The 20,649-nt window shown below is 43.2% G+C and overlaps 1 protein-coding gene across 2 annotated transcripts; it reads right to left on the bottom strand.

Annotated features, from left to right (window-relative positions):
* Positions 1-260: 260 nt before the first annotated feature.
* Positions 261-20,216, bottom strand: LOC145391655 (uncharacterized). 2 transcript variants are annotated; one of them, XM_080266202.1, is made up of 5 exons: positions 19,683-20,216; positions 2,631-2,838; positions 1,177-1,198; positions 915-1,033; positions 261-599 (listed from the first exon to the last, which is right to left on the bottom strand). In XM_080266202.1, exons 1-5 carry the CDS (start codon positions 20,158-20,160, stop codon positions 419-421), a joined length of 1,008 nt encoding a protein of 335 aa, XP_080122328.1. In that variant the 5' UTR covers positions 20,161-20,216; the 3' UTR covers positions 261-418. The 2 variants fall into 2 exon arrangements, with proteins under 2 accessions (XP_080122328.1, XP_080122329.1); XM_080266203.1 differs by lacking the exon at positions 1,177-1,198 and having other exon boundaries at positions 915-1,055.
* Between the last annotated feature and the right edge of the window lie 433 nt (positions 20,217-20,649).

Here is a 20,649-nt window from a genome sequence, read left to right on the forward strand (position 1 = left end):
TCTCGGCACGTAGATTTTTTGCCTTTCTACTAATCCTACACAATTAGCCATTCAGTACTATTCCGTAACACTTTTTCCTCAGCAAATTATTATCCGTATTACACCCCAATATCCACTTGTATGTTACTGATGCAAACTACGAGTATGTCGATAATGATGGTATAAAAGATAAGAGTAGAATGTTCCAGGTGTGATGCATGAAATAAATCGCTAGGGAAGAAGTGCTATGGAACCTTCTGTACAGCAACGACAGGGCTAGAATACGGCATTATTATTTTTTTTTAATTAATACTTTATGGATGCCAGACTGAATGCCTCCAGTTTCGCCCCAAATATACGGTAAAAAATATCGACTGGTAAATGAAAATTGGGAGCACGAGGGAGGGCAGAGACGACCGCAACCTGGCCCCCACCGCTGTTAAGGGCCGTAGGGAGACGTGGAACTGTTGGGAATTTTCTTTAACAGGCTGGTTAGGAGGCTCTTGGCAGGGTTGTTCTCCTCGAGGCTCCCAGCGATGATGTCTAGGTGACCCTTCAGCAGAGCCATTTCCTCCCGCTGCCGTCTTATCTCCAGATTCTTGGCCTTGATCTCCGCGTCCCTGTAAAGAAAAAAAAGACGAAGTTGCTGACTGGCACATCACACTGGAGTACATGAGGCTCAACAAGACCCTCAAAATAAATAAACCAGTAAAGAAAATAAGAATAAGAAAATGATGAGGGTCGATGTGGTGTCCTCGAGGTTCAATTTTAATATATATTAATTAATAAAGAAGTAAATTAATAAAAGTAAATTAATAAAGGAGAACATGAACAAGAAGAAACAAAACAGACTAAGAGAAATGCCTGTCAAGTGCACGGTTACCATCAAAACACTCCACTATTTGCCCATAAGAAAAAGTAAACAAACAATGTACCTTGTAGCTAGTGTGTCTTTCAGCTGCTGCACCTCGAGGCCCAGTTCATGGATCACACTTTGAGTTTTCTTCAGCGCTTGGCCGCAGCGTTGGTTCACTTGCTGTAGAGATTCAACTTTCTTCTTCTGGTCCATGAGTTCCCTGGAGAGAAGAAGAAAAAGGGAGTTATATTTATGTGTATCGAAACCAGGAGAGCATTAAGACTGACAGTTTTCCCCAGCGCTTGGCCGCAGCGTTGGTTCACTTGCTGTAGAGACCCAACTTTCTTCTGTTCCATGAGCTCCCTAGAGAGAAGAAAAAGGAATATATTTATGCCTATTAAAAAAAAGGGCATTATCATTCTGGGCCTCTAGGACTCACTCAACCCAACAAAACTGCCTGGCATTAGGGGGAATAGAGTACATGAGACAGCTGGTAATCAACACTTATGCTGCAACGTCGGTTCACCTGTGCCAGCGACTCAACTTCCTGATCACCATGAGCTGCCTGGAAGGAATAAGATGGGGTTTATTAATTTTATGGCCTGAACTGCACGAGGGGATTATAACTGATAACTTTTCCCAACATTTAGTCACAACATAGACTAACCGTAGCAACTCTAAAATCTCTCTTCTTCTGTTCCACGAGATTACTAGAAGTATATATTTACCCCAACCAACAGCATGAGGGACATTAACACTCTCAAGTTTACAGTCCACGATGGTTTTAAGTATGGTTATGTACTGCTAGAAGGACATCTGCACTTTTTTTCCCCACTCTCACCTAAATCTACATCATTTTCCCGTCCTATGAGCTCTCGGCTAGCATGAAAAGATGGAAACTTAAGCTGCACTGGTTGTAAGCGATAAGGTGATTAAAGCATGAAAATGGCATAGTAATATAGTTATAATGAATTTACGTCCATCAATTGAAAAAAATAAGAAGGCAGATAACCACTGTGTCATTCAGATTTATATGGGGAATTCTCCTCAGTTACATCATTTATAAGTTAGGAAAGAGTGGAGGGGTTAAAATGATGCCTCTCAACTGCACGATGATCACTATACAGAATGCGTGCCAATTCACAAACTTCCCCGAGACGCTACACATAATGATGGAATTTCACATATAGGTCCCTATTTGAACTGCTGAGAGAACATGGAAATAGGGACACAAACTTTATCCAAGAGTCTGGCCGGCCGAAAAATCACTCTCAAGATTTTCCATTTTCGACCTGGAAGTGGTAAGCCATTCACCATCCATACTATACGCTTTGGAATCACTATACTCCGAGCCAACCATCTTGTCCAGAGATTCACCTATTTTAACAATGGCCTCTAATTAGCCAAAGCATTTTCCTCCTTGTTGATTAAATGGCAATGTGTGTGTTACAGGACCATCATATGCGTAGATTGATCCATTGCGGCAAGTGGAATGTTGGGCAGGAGAGAGGCCTGTTAGGGTTTTAATTCTTTACCGTATTTTCTCTCATGTCTTGGGCTACACAGACAACTCTAAAGATGAGTTCCGTGTAGCCCCAAACGTTATTAACAAAGATTTCAAGCTCTAACCTCTCTCTCTTCCACCCAACATTTCCACCTTCATATATATTCGTAATTTGCACACAGATTTTCAAAGCGTTTCGGATGGTGGCTTGAGAGAGTGCGGGTGTAAGGAAAAGACGCCTGACACGGAGAACAGTACCACGTAAAAACAACACCTAAATCATCCGCTCACCTCTTTTTCATATCCCTGTTTTTTTTAGCATTGATGGCGTTCACTCTCCGCTTCTCCTGCTCCTCGTCACTGCAGGGTTCCATCTCAAACATCTTCTTCTTCCTCTCCTTGCCCCTGTGTGGTGGTGACATCCGCTGGGAACCATCCAGCGGTGACATCACGGGGCTGTAGTGACTTCCTGATATCGACCCATCCTCCTTGCCCGATCCTAAGCACACACACAAAATAAGTTAAATAAGTAAATAAATAAATAAATAAATATACGCTTTCCACTCAAACCTGGCCTAAAATTGTCGTCTCTCCATTTTGAAAGCTGAGTTGTAACACAAGATTAAGGCAAGAATACGATATTAGTCACGAGGAAGTGTTATGGAGAGCATTGTCTTGGCACTGTCTTTTTATGCTACAGAGCTACGGGAAATAAACTACAAAAGGACGAAACTCTGGGCCAGGTTAAGGTGAAGGATGTATAGGTATTAACAATGAATGGAGTTACCGTGCAATACCGGTATATAACATGATGAATAATAGTAACGTCTTTATATTTTCAGTAAATTATATATATCTACAAAAGAGATATACATAAAAAGGGTACTAGCTACTTGATATAGTGCTATCCTGTGACTCCACACCAATTAATAAGCCAAATGGTTTCTTGTAGGAAGTCATTGATCACGTTGGGTGGTAACCATATAACCATGAATCCGATAAAGGTATATAAAGAAAAAAAGACCAAAGAAGTTCTATTAACAACAAAAAACAAAAATACAGATAAATAGACAGAGAGATACCCGGTAGATAGACAGACCAATAGATAGATAGATAGACGGATAGACAGATTAATAGGCAAATGGACCCTACTGCTAATCAATATCTAACAAACTAGATAATTCACTGCAACGAATCTTCTCAATTAAAAAAAAAAAAATGGTTTGACTACCTTGAATAAAAACCCGAGATCATAAATATAAGAAAATTGGATATAACGATCTTGATAAATTAATATTAATAAAAAGGCAATATCATGTCACGAAATATAAGTTTAGTAGAATATATGATTGGGGGAACGAACTGTGCCTTAAAGTCTGACCGGGTAGTGAGTCGAACCCTGGTCTTTTACGGCTGCGAGCGGGTTATGCAAATACTACGCGACAGACAGACAGACGGGTAGATATATAAATAGACGGGATAAGCAAATACTAACTAAATAACAAGAAAGGCCATTAAAGAAACGTGTTAGTCAAAATATTCGCAGTAAAAAAATATATAAATCGAAAATATAAAGAAATAACTTATAAATAAGGAGGACACCATTATGCTTTCTCTCTCTCTCTCTCTCTCTCTCTCTCTCTCTCTCTCTCTCTCTCTCGCTCAATACAAATCAAATGAACGCAGTGTATGTAGTAAATAAATGCAGAGGAAATGAAAATCAGTACACAATGTTATGGTCTATGCTAAAATGGTTCTCACTTTTCCATTTTCTTTTAGTTACACACACACACACACACACACACCGCATGCTGGTGCAGTGGTAACGTTCTCGCTTGCCATCTGGTAGACGGGAGTTCGCGTCTCGCTCAGGTTGCGAAAAGTTTCACTGACGAAGTGGGTGGTTACTGTCCCCCTGGAGCAGGGGGACGGGTGTGTGCGTGTGTGAAGGTCACAGCCTTGCCCTTAGATCGGACTATATGAGCTTTCAGCTCCCTTCCGGGAGGTTAAAATGCTGACGATCAAGACCATCAGGTGATCCTGACCGGCCCGGTGAATTACACACACACACCTTTCATTCCCTCCCTCCCTCCCTCTCTCTAAAAATAAAAACAGTCCTTGACGAAGCCTATCTTTTTCCTCGTATTTCCACAGCTCAACCGACACCAAGTTTCCTAATACGTTACTCGTTGACGTACACTGGTACATAAACATCCTCTCTCTCTCTCTCTCTCTCTCTCTCCTCGTAATTCCACCTTATGAGGCCATCCTGCTTGCCTAACACATTACACAAACTAGAAAGCACTCAGAGAGCGCATACCTCCCCCAATGCCTTTGCAGGATCCGGATCCGAATCCGCACCAAAATTTAAACAATTCTTTTTTGGCCAATTGCCCACCCACCCACAAAATTTCATTGAAATTCACTGACAACTTTTGGAGATATCGTGTGAACAAACAAACAAGCAAACAACCATTGGTGAATACATAACCTCCTCCAACTTCGTTGATGGAGGTAAAAATAATAATAATAATAATAAGAATGATTATAATAATAAAAACATGTGGGGACCGAGAATACAAAATAGACAGGACACACCCACAGAGAGCATACCTCCGGCAATGCCACTGCAATTAAAATGGATCCGGATCCGTGGAGATATTGTGTGGAATACATAAGATCTCGATCCGCTCCCAAATTTAATCAATTGTTCCTTGACCCATGGCCCACTCTTCCACAAAATTTTATTGAAATTCATTGAGAACTTTCGGAGATATTGTGTAGGAACATAGGATCCGCATCCGGATCAGCTCTAAAATTTAATTAATTCTTTCTTGGCCCATGGCCCACCCTTCCAAAAAATTTCATCAAAATTCCTTGAGAACTTTTGCAGATATCGGGTGGACAAACAAACAAACAAACAGGTGAATACATAACCTCCTCCAGCTTCGTTGGCGGAGGCAACACACACTCTCTCTCTCTCTCTTTCTCTCTGTCGATTTTGTGAAGAACAGTTACATGAGTTTTTAACTGACAAGAAAAACCAATATTGATATTCTACAGCTTGGCATTAAATCGGAAGGAATGAAGGGACAGAGGAAGGATTATTTGGTGAGGCAGTGAATTGGAGAGAGAGAGAGAGAGAGAGAGAGAGAGAGAGAGAGAGAGAGAGAGAGAGAGAGAGAGAGGCGGGCAACATTTTGTAAGCGACAAAATTCAAGAGTGACTGGTGCCGTACAGGAACAACTTCGCGTGGTGGCACTGATATGATGAAGCGGAGGAGCTGCCTCGTTATATAAATTACCCCCAACCCCCTCCCTACCCCCTGAAGGTAGGATGGTGGCCCGAGGAAGAATGCAGTCCACTGGGTTCAAAGTAGCCTAGGGTTGAAACTACTACTACTACTACCACCAGCGTGTCTGGGAAGGAAAGTACTTAAACATCCCCCTAAACCAGCCACGTGCAACCGTCATTTACACATCCCGCTCCCCATTTTATTCTAGGTACGAACAGACGGGCAAAGGAGAACCTGGCTAAAAGTCCCGTAGTCGTCTTTATAGTAGTAGTAGCAGTAGTGGTAGTAATAGTGGTAGTAGTAGTAGTAGTAATGGTGGTAGTAGTAGTAGTAGTAGTGGTGGCGGTGGTAGTGGTGGTAGTAGTAGTAGTAGTAGTTGCAACCCCAGGCTCATCTGAATGTCAACCCAGTGGACTGCAGGTTGAAGTTGCCCTCCTCCTGCAGTCCACTAACCTCGTTTTGGGGGGGTAAGGAGGGCGCTGAGGGGCGTTTTCGTAACCGGGCAGTGGATTCGACCGGTGATATGGATGCCACCACGTGACGGCGACCCTCAACAACCCACGTCCTCTTTAAGTGGCTGTTTATATCTTCATTGCTCACTCAACTTGTATTTTGTCACACTGCCAACGGGTCTTACGTGCTGAAGGATGGAATGTTAGCCAAACGTATCGTAGGAAAGATGATGATGATAGTGGCGATGATGATGATGATGATGATGATGATGATGATGATGATGATGATGGTGGTGGTGGTGGTGGTGGTGGTGGTGGTGGTGGTGGTGGTGGTGGTGATGATGATGATGATGATGATGATGATGATGATGATGATGATTTTAGCATGCCCAGTATCCCATGCCCCTCTCTCAGTTGAATAAAAATCGCCTGGCGCTAGGTTGAGGAGAGTGCCAGAGTTGTGCCGACCATGGAGGGGTGAACGACATCAGTATTAAAGTTCTCAGGCTCTTTTACTCCCTCACATAAAATATAATAATCTCAAAAAAACAAAAATAAAGAGTCCTTCCTATTACCAGCTTGTAAAGAAATGCGCACCATACGTATTGTAGGAAATATTCAGCGCAGTGGAGAGAGAGAGAGAGAGAGAGAGAGAGAGAGAGAGAGAGAGAGGAATACTGAAGAACTAGCACCAAACCATAATAAAGCAATATGACACAAAAGGCAGAAGGAAGCGAGGTAAATAGTTATATCAAATGTATGATATGAAGGGGAGTAAGAAAAATGATATTATTGGACACAGACACAGTGGACGAGTCACCTAGGATTTTGGTAAACTGTGGGGGCCGTAGCAAGGAAAGGAAGGGGAAAGCTGAGAGAAGATGTTGGAGCGCAGACAGGCAATTAAGAGTAAGGGGAAGGATATGGATAGGGTAGTTAGAGTGTGGATAGGCGGGCTGAGGGACGTGGCTCCTTAGAGGGCCATGAGCGAGGCGTGTTTGTCTCAAGCAAGGCACACAGAATTGGGAGCTGATTTGAGTAGTGACCAAGGACGCTCTTCGAATTTCACGCAACCACTACTTGGTACAGATGTTACTGGAGTGGCCCAGTTCCGTCAGATGAAAACGAATTGGCTATAGTTAAAAAAACATCTAAGCTGAATGAAAGTCTCTGAAATTACCAAAAATAAAATCAAGAGTATGTCATGGCTAAAAAATGGTTATTCTCTCTCTCTCTCTCTCTCTCTCTCTCTCTCTCACACACACACACACACACACACACACACACACACACACACACACTAGGAAATCTTGGAATATGAAAGTCATGTATTAAACACCACTGCCAATAGAGGCCTGTAAAAGCCTCAAATTCTCGGTGCAACCCTATTCTTCTTTTCCCAGTAACACCAGACGATTTTATCCAGCTGAGAGTGGGTTACAGGAGCCTCAGGGTGTTCATATTGGTACCATTAACCCTCTGACGGTCGGGAGAACTCTATTATCTCGCCCGACTAAAGCCAGAAGATTTTATTCAACTGAGAGAGAGTCACAAGCCTGAGTGGTGAGGTGGAGGGACTATATTGTAAGGCGGAAATGCCGCCCCACACCACCCCTCGTAGAGAAACGTATGCAGACGTGTTAGGTGTTTTTAGAGAAATGCTAAATATAGTCAGAATCAGGAATATTAATATCTTCCCTTTCCCCATCTCTCTCTCTCTCTCCTTTCCCAAACCCCTTCCTCTCCCCCCACCTCTCCCTCCCTTTACCCTTCCCTCTCCCATTCTCTCCTCCCATCTATTCCTCCTTCCCATGCCTCTCCCCTCCCCCATCCTACCCCACTCTTATCACCTTTCTCCCCCGTCCAGTTTTACTTTCCTCCCCTCCCCCTCCTCACCTCTCCCTCCTCACTTATTCTCCCTTCCCCCTCCCTCCTTTCCCCTCCCTTCCCTTCCCTCCCTTTTCCTGTTGACGTCAATCCTTTCATTAATCTTGTCAGTGATTCGCATATCCTGTTTGCCCCGTGATTATTTTGTTTGGTTATGTTTGGTTCTGTTTGTTCCTGTTTGATTGCACTTATTCCGTTTCCTCATGACAACACACACATACACATATACATACATACACACAAACATACACACATATACACACACACAAAAACCCATACTGGCACAAGTGATAATGCATACATACACAGGTTAAACACACACACACACACACACACACACACACACACACACACACACACACACACTGACGTACATGGACATTTCCTTTTTGGCTTGTAATTTCCTGATCAATAGTCATCGTATAAACAATGCCTTGACGTTTGTAGACGGATATGAATGTGTGTATAGCATGCTGGTTTTTGTGGTTGATATTTCTTAACACGGAGCCTCTGTGGTACAGTGGTAGAGTGTTCGTTTTAGTACACGGGAGAACGAGGGTTCGCGTCCCGCCCGGGTAATAAACTTTGGGAGCATTCACCAGTCCACGTACTACTTTGGCGGACATAAAGGATGCTGTGGTTGAACCAGTGACGCTTACGATAAAGTATACTTGCATCCAGTCGGCTTGCGCGGCCGATTACACTTGGTTCACAGACTACACACACATCCAAAGCCACTCCAACACTACAATTACATTCACAAGCACTTCTCATCCTCAAGCACTTCTCACCCTACATACAGTCTCTACCAGACAGCCTAAGACACTTGGTAGAGATACGTAGGCTGTATCGTCCCCACTTCGGTCGGGATAGGCCGGTCCTGCAGTGGACACTTAAACGGCTGATGATGATGATGATGATTTCTTAACACACACACACACACACACACACCATTACCAGGAATATGACATCCAACAGTTTATCTGGAGGTCATTAATCTTAAGGAGTCATTTCCTTGTTGCGTATTAAAGAGTGTGTGTGTGTGTGTGTGTGTGTGAGAGAGAGAGAGAGAGAGAGAGAGAGAGAGAGAGAGAGAGAGATCCATACAAAGGTGAACTGGATCGTATGGTGGACAAACAAAATATTAAAGAAAAAGTCCCAAGTATGACGATCGAATTTTGAACCTTATAGGAGGCTTCGTAGCACCTTTCCCTTAGCTATTTATTATGCACATTATCCCTTAACATTCTCCTACGATGAATTTAAACGTGCGAGCGATATTTACTCTCAGTTTGGTTTGGAGACGAGCAGTTCAACTCGATCCGTCCGTCACGCTAAGGAGAAACGAATAATTTTACTCCTGTGTGAAGCAGAGTTGAAATTCTTTGTTCATTTGATTCACTCATTCAATAAACTTTGCTATCAACTAAAAACTCACCCATAAAGGCGTAGGAACCCCTAGCTCTCTCCAGTTTTCCAAGGCAGTGTTCGGCTCCAATCGGTGAACGCCTCAGTCACGAAGTCAAATTTTAAATGATTTTTCGTCGTAACACTGTGTTTTTTTTGGCATGAACTATAGCAATTAGATGTCGGAGATTCCGCCTATAATTTTATATCAGAGGGATAGTGTGGTAACATGGCGCTCGCTTGCTCGTCACGCGATCACAAGGACTACTTTTCTGGTTGTATCGCTTTGAAGTCGACACAGTGTAGCCTACTTGAGAGAGGATACTGATATGTGTCGTACAGAATAAATCGCTAAGGAATAGATGTTACGAGAAAATCACAGCTACCCAGAATTCGCTCCCAAGAATCGTTCTATGAGAGGGTTTGGATATTTCGCGGCACATTTTCCTTTCTGATTTATTCTGGGATATTATCAGTGGAAACGTATATTACTGATTCAAAACGAGATAAATGGCCTAGATAATAGTGACAAGGTGTAATATCCAGAATAACTCGAAATGGGAAAGGTGTTACGAAATAAAAAAACAAAAAACAGACGAATGCGGGATGCAGGTTAATCAGTGTTTGTGATTATAATTTCCTCTCTTACACGAAATGTGCCTTTATTCTCTCTCTCTCTCTCTCTCTGAAGCTACTCTATCCATGATCTCTTTTCCCTGTATATCTACCTGTCTATCTTTTTTTTTACCTGAGAGAGAGAGAGAGAGAGAGAGAGAGAGAGAGAGAGAGAGAGAGAGAGTTAAAGAAACCTATATTAAAACCCTCTTGTTGAAAAAGCCTCTTCCTACTTGCATAAAATAATCTTGGGACAGGATGAATATAGAAGTAAAATTAATAGACGTGATACACTGTCTGAAAGGATGCTAGTTCGATTCCAGGGCGGGGTAGGGATAGTACGGTTATATATATTTCTCTAGAGCATGTCTGTCTTTCCCACAACCCACCGGCATGTCAAAACACACACACACACACACACACACACACACACACACACACACACACACACACACACACACACACACCTTCTACCACCATCACTCCAGTCCTGAGTGTTACGCCGTTATTTATAGTATGTATTCAGTATGGACGGTGGTACTAGTGTCAAAGGAGTGACATGTGAAAGTGTGTGGTACTTAGGAGGGCTGGGGAAAAGAGAAGTGGATGTTAAGGCTCACACACACACACACACACACACACACACACACACACACACACACACACACACAAGCTTATCCGTGTTATCAAATCACATGATATCCGGTTACGTATCCAAACACACGCAAACGAACTCGGTGTTTTTCTTTGCGGATCCTGTTGGACACACACACACACACACACACACACACACACACACACACACACATGTAGTCAGGATCACATGTCAACCCCTCCTCCCACCCCTCGTCTCTCAGTAATCATCCTAAGAAACGAACTGCACACACTCACACGTACACTCATCCTCACGCACACACTCACACGCACACTCATCCTCATGCACACACTCACACGCACACTCATCCTCACGAACACAGAAAGACAGAAAGTCATATATGCACTCAATATTCGCTCATACACGCACCTTTTCCATCCTCCTTCTCCAGCACACACACACACACACACACACACACACACACACACACACACACACACACACACACACACACACACACACATATTTCCTTTCTTCACACATACCCCTTCCACTCCTATACACTTCCTTTCTGGACACACACACACACACACACACACACACACACACACACACACACACACAACTCATCCTCACACTCGCCTTTCTAGCCACTCATAGTGATTCAACATTCTCCACACACACACACACACACACACACACACACACACACACACACACACACACACACACACACACACTCCTCCCCTCCCTACACACAGACTTCCTCCCCCCACACACAACCATCCTCACACTCACCTTTCTGGCCAGTCACCGTGATTCAGCATTCTCGCTAATGGACCCTGTAACTTCATCATTTCATCATACAAATTATTCACTGCTGGCCTAGTCACCCCATGTCGTCATATTGGTCACAAGATACTAAGCCATTATTGCACCACATTGCCTGTTTGTTTTGTTATTGCACCATTAAAGTTTTATTTTTTACTAATATTACCCTGGCATATACACTTCATCTTTATTGATCTTCCCTCTTCTCCTCTTCAGTTAATTTTTAGTGACAAGCCAAATGGTTTCCTGTAAGCCAAGAACCCATTTACAACGCTGGGTGGTAACCATATGACCAAAACCATACGTGCTTCCTACGTGTCAGCAAGTGGGTTGGTGAAGGGTTAGTGCCCCTTCTCATAAAACAAATAACACAAAGTCAAATGGCCACCCCTTACGGGATTATGGCAGATAGATAGATAGATAGATTTTTCTATAATTAACACATATGCACTACTACTACTACTACTACTACTGCTGCTGCTACTACTGCTACTATTACTACTGCTGCTGCTACTGCTCATAATACTACAACTACTACTACTAATAATAATAATAATAATAATAATAATCGCAGTTACAGAGACAAGGTGAGCACTGAGACTGTGGATGGGAGAGGGGGTGAGGGCGGATGTGGGTGGGGGTGGGGTGGGGGCGGATGTGGGTGGGAGAGGGGGTGGGGGCGGATGTGGGTGGGAGTGGGGGTGGCAGAATAAGAAGCATGAATGGAACGCAACCTTGAGAATGCAGGTTCGATCCAAAGGCCAAACACGTGACCTTGGAGAGAGAGTGTGTGTGTGTGTGTGTGTGTGTGTGTGTGTGTGTGTGTGTGTGTGTGTGTGTGTGCATTTATTTGAGGCTCTGTAGCAGTTCTTTGATTTTTTTTTATATCGCTTTATACGACAATATTTTCCATTAATAACAGATACAAGAATACTTAAGTGCAACAGGAAGAATAAATCGCAAAGGAAAAGGTGATACGAAACCTCTTATGCCAGTTAGAATGTGACCATATTTTTTTTTTCCGATCTAAGACTGACAGCCTAAGAAACCTCTCTATCTATTTATCTATTTGTCAGTTTCTAAATCTATCTATCTGTCCATCTCTCTGTCTATCTATCTGTCTATCTATCTGTCTGTCTATCTATCTGTCTCTCTATCAATCTGTTTTGTGTTTCTTTCGCCTGGCCAAGATTCGTAAAGCCTTTCACTTCAATTGATAGTCAGGTGTAGTGAGAATGGAGGGTTGATTCGACTAGGAACCAAGGAGACTCATTCCTACCTCCTAACTAAAGCCAGTCGTATTTCATGGAAGCACGACTTAGTGTTCAAGGTGAGGGAGTGACCCAGTTCCGTCCTATGAAAGCAAAGTCACCAAGTTCGTGGAATACAGTGGTAACCTTTAGTGGGTTTCTGTGTACAGGAAACTATTTGGCTTTGCACTTAGCGTTGAGTCATGTGGTGAGTGGATGGTGCCCCTCCCCCCTCCTCCACCCCCGCCCACACACACACACACACACACACACACACACACACACACACACACACACACACACACACACCTACCGCGAACCTGTAACCTTTACGTCAGGGACCGGAAACGCAAGTATTTCACCGTCGACTAAACTTGGATTCGTCGTCACCGTAACTATTAGGTCACCGTAGATTTCGTTCCGTCGACAAGTAACGTTTTACCTTCACCTTTACGTTACTAGGCGTTACTTGACGTTGTATAAGGTGCTACTTGACGCTTGTGGTTACCTGACGTTTATATACTCCTTATGCGGTACGTTTGTTCCCTAGCGTTACGTTTTTAGGTGTTACTTGACGTTTGTGGTGTTACCTGAAGTTATATAGGTTGTTACTTGACGTTATATAACGTGTTACTTGACGTTATATAAGGTGCTACTTGACGTTTAAAGGTGCTACTTGATGCTATATAAAGTGTTACTTGACGTTTGTGGTGTTACTTGACAATTATAAGGTGTTACTTGACGTTATATAAGGTGCTACTTGACGTAATATAAAGTGTTACTTGACGTTATATAAGGTGTTACTTGACGTTTTATGAGGTGTTACTTGACGTTTAAAGGTGGTACTTGACGTAATGTAAGGTGTTACTTGACGTTAGATAAGGCGTTACTTGACGTTTGTGGTGTTACGTGACGTTTGTGGTGTTACGTGACGTTTAGTGTCGACGTTTTATGTGATGTTACTTGACGTTTCGTGTTACTTGGCGTTACTTGATCGATCCCTCCAGTTAAACGCAGATGAGACGTCACAACAATGACCAGGTTACCGTAAATCTCTTCCTTAGCGATTTATTCTTTGGATATGGTTGGTTAACATCCTTTTGTACGTTATTTATCCGGAGTAGGATTATGTTGGACGGATATACGGGAGATTTGGGGACCTTGAGGGATTAGATATGGGTCCGAATTCTTGCCGGTTTACGGAATCACCCTAACACCTTTTCCTAAGCGATTTATTTTGCTCATTACACCTTACTGTCCAGGTCTGTGTTCCATATATTTTTCCACTATCGGCATACTCTGCCTAAATAACGTATAAAAGGATATTAACCGCTCATAAAAAAAATAAATAAATAAATCGCTACGAAGGAGGTGTTAGGGAGCTTCCTTTACCGACGAGTGTACCCCTTCATCACCATATATATTTCCAAGGCTGAGATAAATCGTCTGGTAATAATAAGAATCAACAAATTCGTCTGTTTTCGTACTACTCCGGATGATTTTGTTCACCTCAGGGACGATTTTTCTAACTTGAAGGGCTAGGTAAAAGCGTTAGGATGGGAAATTTATCTATCTATAGCCAGACGCTTTAATCCCGTAAGGGGTGGCCACAGACAATCGCCTCCATGTCGCCCTGTCCCCTGCCATTTCGCTGCCCTCCCTCAGCTTACACTCCCTTCTTTCATTTACCTGTCTGTTCCATCCCTCCCTCTCATCCTCGGTCTACTCCTTCTCCCTCCCCCTCCACCTCACTTATATACACTCTCTTAGTTATTCTCTCACTTTCCATCCTCTTCACATGGCCAAACCACCTTAGTGTATTTCTCCGAACGGTTCTTATCCACATCCATACTACATCGCTCCATCACTTCCTCGTTTGTCAGTTTGTCTCTCCATGTAACTCCACATGGAGAAATAATGATGACACACACACACACACACACACACACACACACACACACACACACACACACACACACACACACACACACACACACACACACTCAGACCTAACACAATGAGACATGTTATCTAGTACCGCCTATCACAAAGGCTGTATTGTGAGTTAGCCTATTCATACACCCACGCCTCACACAACAACTCTCCCTCATGGACCCTACCCTCTTCATCTCTCTCTCTCTCTCTCTAACCCCCCCAGTTCGACAAGTCCCTCTTAAAGCTGAATAAAATCGTCTGGAGATATCAGGACTATTTAACTCCTTCAATCTGGTGACGTTTCTCCTAAGTTAGTTTTTAAGCTTAATGAAATCGTGAGAATGGTACTCATTTTACTCTAACTTGACTTAAAACTGCCATCACTCCTCCTTGAATCCTGAGTTGACACAATTGATTAGCACTAGATTATGATGCTAGTCATGAAGAAGTGACAAGGAAAGGGTGTTGAGCCGTGGTATTGTCTTTTTCTGCCACTGAGGTACTTGAAATAACAAGGACGAAAATCCAGGCCAAGTTAAGGGAAAAGGAATACAGCTCTGACGATGATGATGTTGGCTATAGTTAATCTCCCCAATTTAAAGTTTCCTCACGGCTTAATAAAACAATCAGGAAATAGGGAAAATAAATAGGAAGAACGTCACTGGCTTGAAGGGAGTTTAGTATATGATTTCAACGCTAGGAAGGCACAAAGAACCCTCCCTCATACACACTCTTCCTCGCCTCGCCCTGCCGCTGGGAAATGCCTGCGGTTGATGACAGAGTTGGGTTCTAAGAAGGTTCGCCTGTTTATAAACCCTAATTTGGCTTCCCCAGAACCCCCCCCCTTGGATTATGCTCTAGGCTGACTGTCGCTAATGCCATACTGGTGTTGGCAATGGGAGCCTTCACGCGGTGGCACTGGTGGAGCTGCCTGGCTACACGAACGTCCCTCAGTGCCCTCCCTATCCCAGAAAAGGATGGTAGCCTGCATGAGAGGGGCACCTTCATCCTGTAGTCTACCGGGTTCACGTTTCAAATGAACCTGGGGCTACAACTCCTGCTATAACTACTCCTATGAGACAAAGTTCATTTCCCCTCTTATCCTTATTACTCCAGTAGCACAATTAGGGATCTGGATGTAAATTTGATGGTTGTATTTCGTTTTCTAGGGGATGATTGAGACTTAGAAATAACTGTCTACGTTACTGACCCTCGTGTTGTTGATAGGCGTTTGGACATGGGAAGCTTCGTAGCTCCTCTCCCTTAGCGATTTATTCCACACCGTACACTTCATTTTCATCGCTTTAATATCGACTTTGCATCAGTAATAAACAAGAGGACGTTGTGGTACAATGAACAGAACGAATCGCTAAGGCAGAGGTGTTACGAGACCCCCAAAGCTACTTAAAATACGATCCTGGATAATAAGACTTCTGATTCCTCTTCTTGTTCCCCCATCAGCACAATTTAGGGACTTGCATGTAACAGTGACGGTTTTCTGAAAGGTCATTTATGTACTGAAGTTGACGAGTATGCTACCCTTGCTCAAAAATTATTAGGACGCTGCTACACACACACACACACACACACACACACACACACACACAATGCAGAACTTGGAATAGCGTCTTCTTTATTCTCAGCTTTTATTTTATTTATTTATTTATTTGCCGTTGAACATAAATAAATGTGTTGCCAACAGGACAGGAACAGTTCTATAAATAGCGAAAAGCGCTCAGTTGGCAACTCCTTCCTCTGCACTGACAGGCTTCAACTTGAGAGAGAGAGAGAGAGAGAGAGAGAGAGAGAGTATCAGATATAAGGATGTTCGTGTTTTCATGTCTGCTTCAGTCATAAACACACACACACGTACGTGACTTCAGACACACAACCGCACCGGTTTTCCTACTATCTTACAAGCCATTTTGCATGCATGTGGCTGTCAACCTTGAGAGAGAGAGAGAGAGAGAGAGAGAGAGAGAGAGAGAGAGAGAGACTAGGAAAAGAAGTAAAAAAGAAAAAAAACTCAATGGCCACATCACAATATCCTTTTATGGCCAAGGAACTTCAGACAACAGCCATACATAAAAATCAATTGCATGAAAAACTGGATGAATTACTGGAAAGCTTTACTCCACGATTTTCACCTCCATAGTGCGTTTAATTTCACCTGGCAAGCAAATCCGTAGCTCCTGTCAGTTCAGTTGATGGCCAGGTGTAAGTCAGGAGGGAGGGCTAGCAAGTGGGAACGAGTCTCCTTGGTTACTATGGCTTATTCTTTGGTGCTTCATTTTCCGTAGCTCAGTGACAGACAGCACTACGGGTCTACATCCTGTCCCTGGCACTTCTTCGTGATTAGCACCCTATTCTAGTCAGTCTCTTGTTACAGCACTCAAACTGGGGAGATGGCAATTTTGAACCTACTCAAAGTGAAAGGAGTATATTCAATGAACTCTCCGATCTGACTACACCTGGCCATCAACTGAGCAGAAAGGGAGTTACGGATCATTGTCAAGTTAGAAACGCCCTATAGTGAAGTTTCCTATCGTTTTCTATACTCCTTTTACTTTAATTTGGCCTAAAACTGCCATCTTTCCATCCTGAACTCTAAGATGTAAGAAAAGATTAACACGAGTATGGTGCTGGTCACGAAGAAGTGCTACGGGAAGGATACAGAACAACAGTATTGTCCTTTTTTGACATTGAGCTGCGTGAAATGATCTGCAAAATGGCTAAAAATCTAGGCCAAGTTTAGGTGAAAAGAGTTTAGGAATTCACTTAACTCTTCCTCTAAACGTTTCTTGGCATAACTTAACTCAGAATCCCACGGTTAAGATAGCCTGTGTGTGTGTGTGTGTGTGTGTGTGTGTGTGTGTGTGTGTGTGTGTGTGTGTTTTATTGGAACAGAGGAAGGAAAAACAAACGTGGAAGAAGACGATACTTATATGCAAGAGAGTGTAAAGGTGTGATAAGTTAAATAAATCGCTAATGAAGAGGTGTTACGAGGCCTCCAATGCTGCGTAAAAGACGGTCGCGAGTCTAATATTATTTTCAATGTCTCTGCTACAGTTCGTTTCCTAGCTCTTTCTGGCATTCACTTTCAGATTCTTCCTCGCACTAACAGTATTTCTCTCTCTCTCTCTCTCTCTCTCTCTCTCTCTCTCTCTCTCTCTCTCTCTCTCTCTCTCAGTTTATCAACCAATCATCCAATCCTTCATCGTCTCATTACATGCGTAGTGTCCCGGGGCTAGGTTGCTTACTTCAGACGTGAGAGTAACCTATCGCAGCCGCTGAGTAGCAGTATGTTTCGTTTCGTTTGCAAAGAGTCCAACATGCTTGCATCCGTCGGCCTTAGTCACCTCATGACGGCTCTGTATGCTGCTCGATCTCTGGCAGCCTACCTATTCAGTCTCATATTCATAAGGTCACACTCTATTACCTCGTCCCAGGCCTTTTTCGGTCTGCCTCTAGGAACCCTACAACCAGCGTCTACATTTTTCACTTTCTGCACCCAATTGTCATCCCCCATCCTCCTCACATGCCTTTACCATCTCAGTCTACTCCTCATCACAGCATCCACACACTGCAGTCTCATCCTTCCTCTCAACTCTTCCATCATAAACCTAGCCCCCCTTGGCCCTGCATTCAAGGACGCACTACGCATCCCCCAAATCATTGTCATTTCTGTACGTTTGAATATACGAATATCCTCTTCCATTACTGCCAAGGTCTTATTATCATACAGCATTACACTCCTAACACATGCCGCATACAAAGATCCATTAGCACAGAGGGAGAGTCCTTTCAATGTCAAGAGAGGCAACAGCTTCCTGAGCTTCCTCCAACCACTACTTACTCTAGCCACCACAGTTATAATTCCCAGCCAACCCTCGGACATAAACCATGACCTATCCAGTTAGATCGCCTTGTTCCACTAAACCACCAGGCATCCATTTGGTTATATAGTTACCATCCAGTGTAGTTAATGGCTTCCTGGGCTACAAGAAAACCACTTGGATTGTCACTCAGTGTAGAATCACCTGCTGAAGGAAGCACTACACCAAAAGATGGATTGTGGGGTACTAAAGAATACAGTCATAATACCATCAATAATTACTTGACATAAAGGTTTACAAGACACCAGGGAAACCGTTTTACGTGTCACTTGGTGCAGAGTCACCTGCTAGAGGTAGCACTACATTAAGTTAGTAGCAGGTGGATGTCAAACTATAGCAGGATGATGATGATGATGATGATGATACTAATACTAATACTAATACTAATAATAATGATATAAAGGAGGGATGGGGTGGAGAGGTATATGAGAGAGGGGAGTGTGAGTTGGGAGCAGGGCAGTGAAATGGCGGGGGACAGGGTGACGTGGAGGCGTTTTGTTTGTGGCCACCCCAAACGGGATTGAGGCGTCTGGCAATAGATAGATAGATAGATAGATAGGTAATAAAATAAAAAAATAATAATAAAAAATAATAATAATCTATCTATCTATCTATTGCCAGACGCCTTAATCCCATACGGGGTGGCCACAAACAAATCGCCTCCACGTCACCCTGTCCCCCGCCATTTCACTGCCCTGCTCCCAGTTCACACCCCCCTCTCTCATATACCTCTCCATTCCATCCCTCCATCTCATCCTTGGCCTTCCCCTCCCTCTCTCCCCCTCCACCTCACACATTCTCCTCGTCAGTCTCTCACTCTCCATCCTCTCCACATGGCCAAACCACCTCAGTGTGTTTCTCCTAATGCATTCTATCACATCCACATAATAATAATGATGATAATAATAATAATAATAATAATAATAATAATAATAAAAATAATAATAATAATAATAATACAAATACTAATAATAATAATAATAATGAGAATAAGAAGAAAAAGGAAAAAAGAAAAAAGGAGGAGGAGGAGGAGGAGGAGGTAGAGCAGGAGGAGAAGAAAGGAGGAGGAGGAGATGAAGAAGAAGAAAGGTGTAGAGTCATCTGCTGAAGGAAGCACTACATCAAGAGAGTGGATGGTGGAGGAAATGAAGTAAACAGCCAAAAGAAAATCAACAACTACCTGAACTGGTGGGCGAGGCGATGTAGAAAGGGGTGCTGGAACCTCCATTGATCCAGGCAGGGAGGTTCAAGTCCTCTGTAGAATCCAGTATGCTGCATCCATCCTCCCCAAACTTGAGCCCTTGGTCTTGTAGTATGCTGTCTAGAAAGCTCGAGATATGGCCAGATGGAAAGCCTGGGAGGGGTGAGAAAGTTGGTGTGGCAGCGCAGCTCGGTGTGGTGTAAGAACTAGGTGGCGAGACCGATCTGGCTGAGTTTGGATAGCTGACATCCATAGACGCAACGATTTCCATGGATGATAGTGGGAGAGGTTGAGGTGCACTAGAGTAATCGAAAGAACTGGAGTCCTGTTGGCCAAAATAGTTACGCTTTTTTGGGACGGTCGCTGTGAAACCTGTAGACATGCAGGGATCATTCTTCACCTCTCTGCTATTTTTCATTTCACCCATGCTCAAGGTTTGCGCCCTCATCCTCTGCATCTGAGTTTCCAGGTTTTTCACACCACACACAGACACTAATGACTGTCCTCTTCCTTTTCCTTCAGTTGTGTTAGAAAGGAGTTCGATTCTCCCACGTTGTGTTAGAACAGGATTTGATTCTTCGAGGTTGCCTTAAAATAGGGTCTGATTCATCTGGACTGGGTCAGAATACGGTTTGCTTTTTCTAGACTGTTTCAGGGTAGGGTTTGATTCTCCTTATTGTCCCCTCTTTCCCCTAAACTAGTGTTAGAAAAGGTGCTTAATCCTAAGGTAAACTCGTAATCGTGAATAATATAGACTCTGGCTTGATTGTCCTCTTTAGCAGTGTTAGAAGAATTTGATTCTCTTAACTATAATTCCTAAAGTGGAGATAGAAAAGACGTCTAATCCTTTGGCTAATGTCGTAATCACTAACAGTACATATACTCCGGTTAAAACTTTCTGGCGAATATGCCCCGCCTCCTTAGCAGCTGATTGGTTGATACAGAT

Source organism: Coenobita brevimanus, chromosome 19, assembly GCF_032717465.1.
Source record: "Coenobita brevimanus isolate Jiangsu-jjx chromosome 19, ASM3271746v2, whole genome shotgun sequence".
Taxonomy (NCBI): Eukaryota; Metazoa; Arthropoda; class Malacostraca; order Decapoda; family Coenobitidae; genus Coenobita; species Coenobita brevimanus.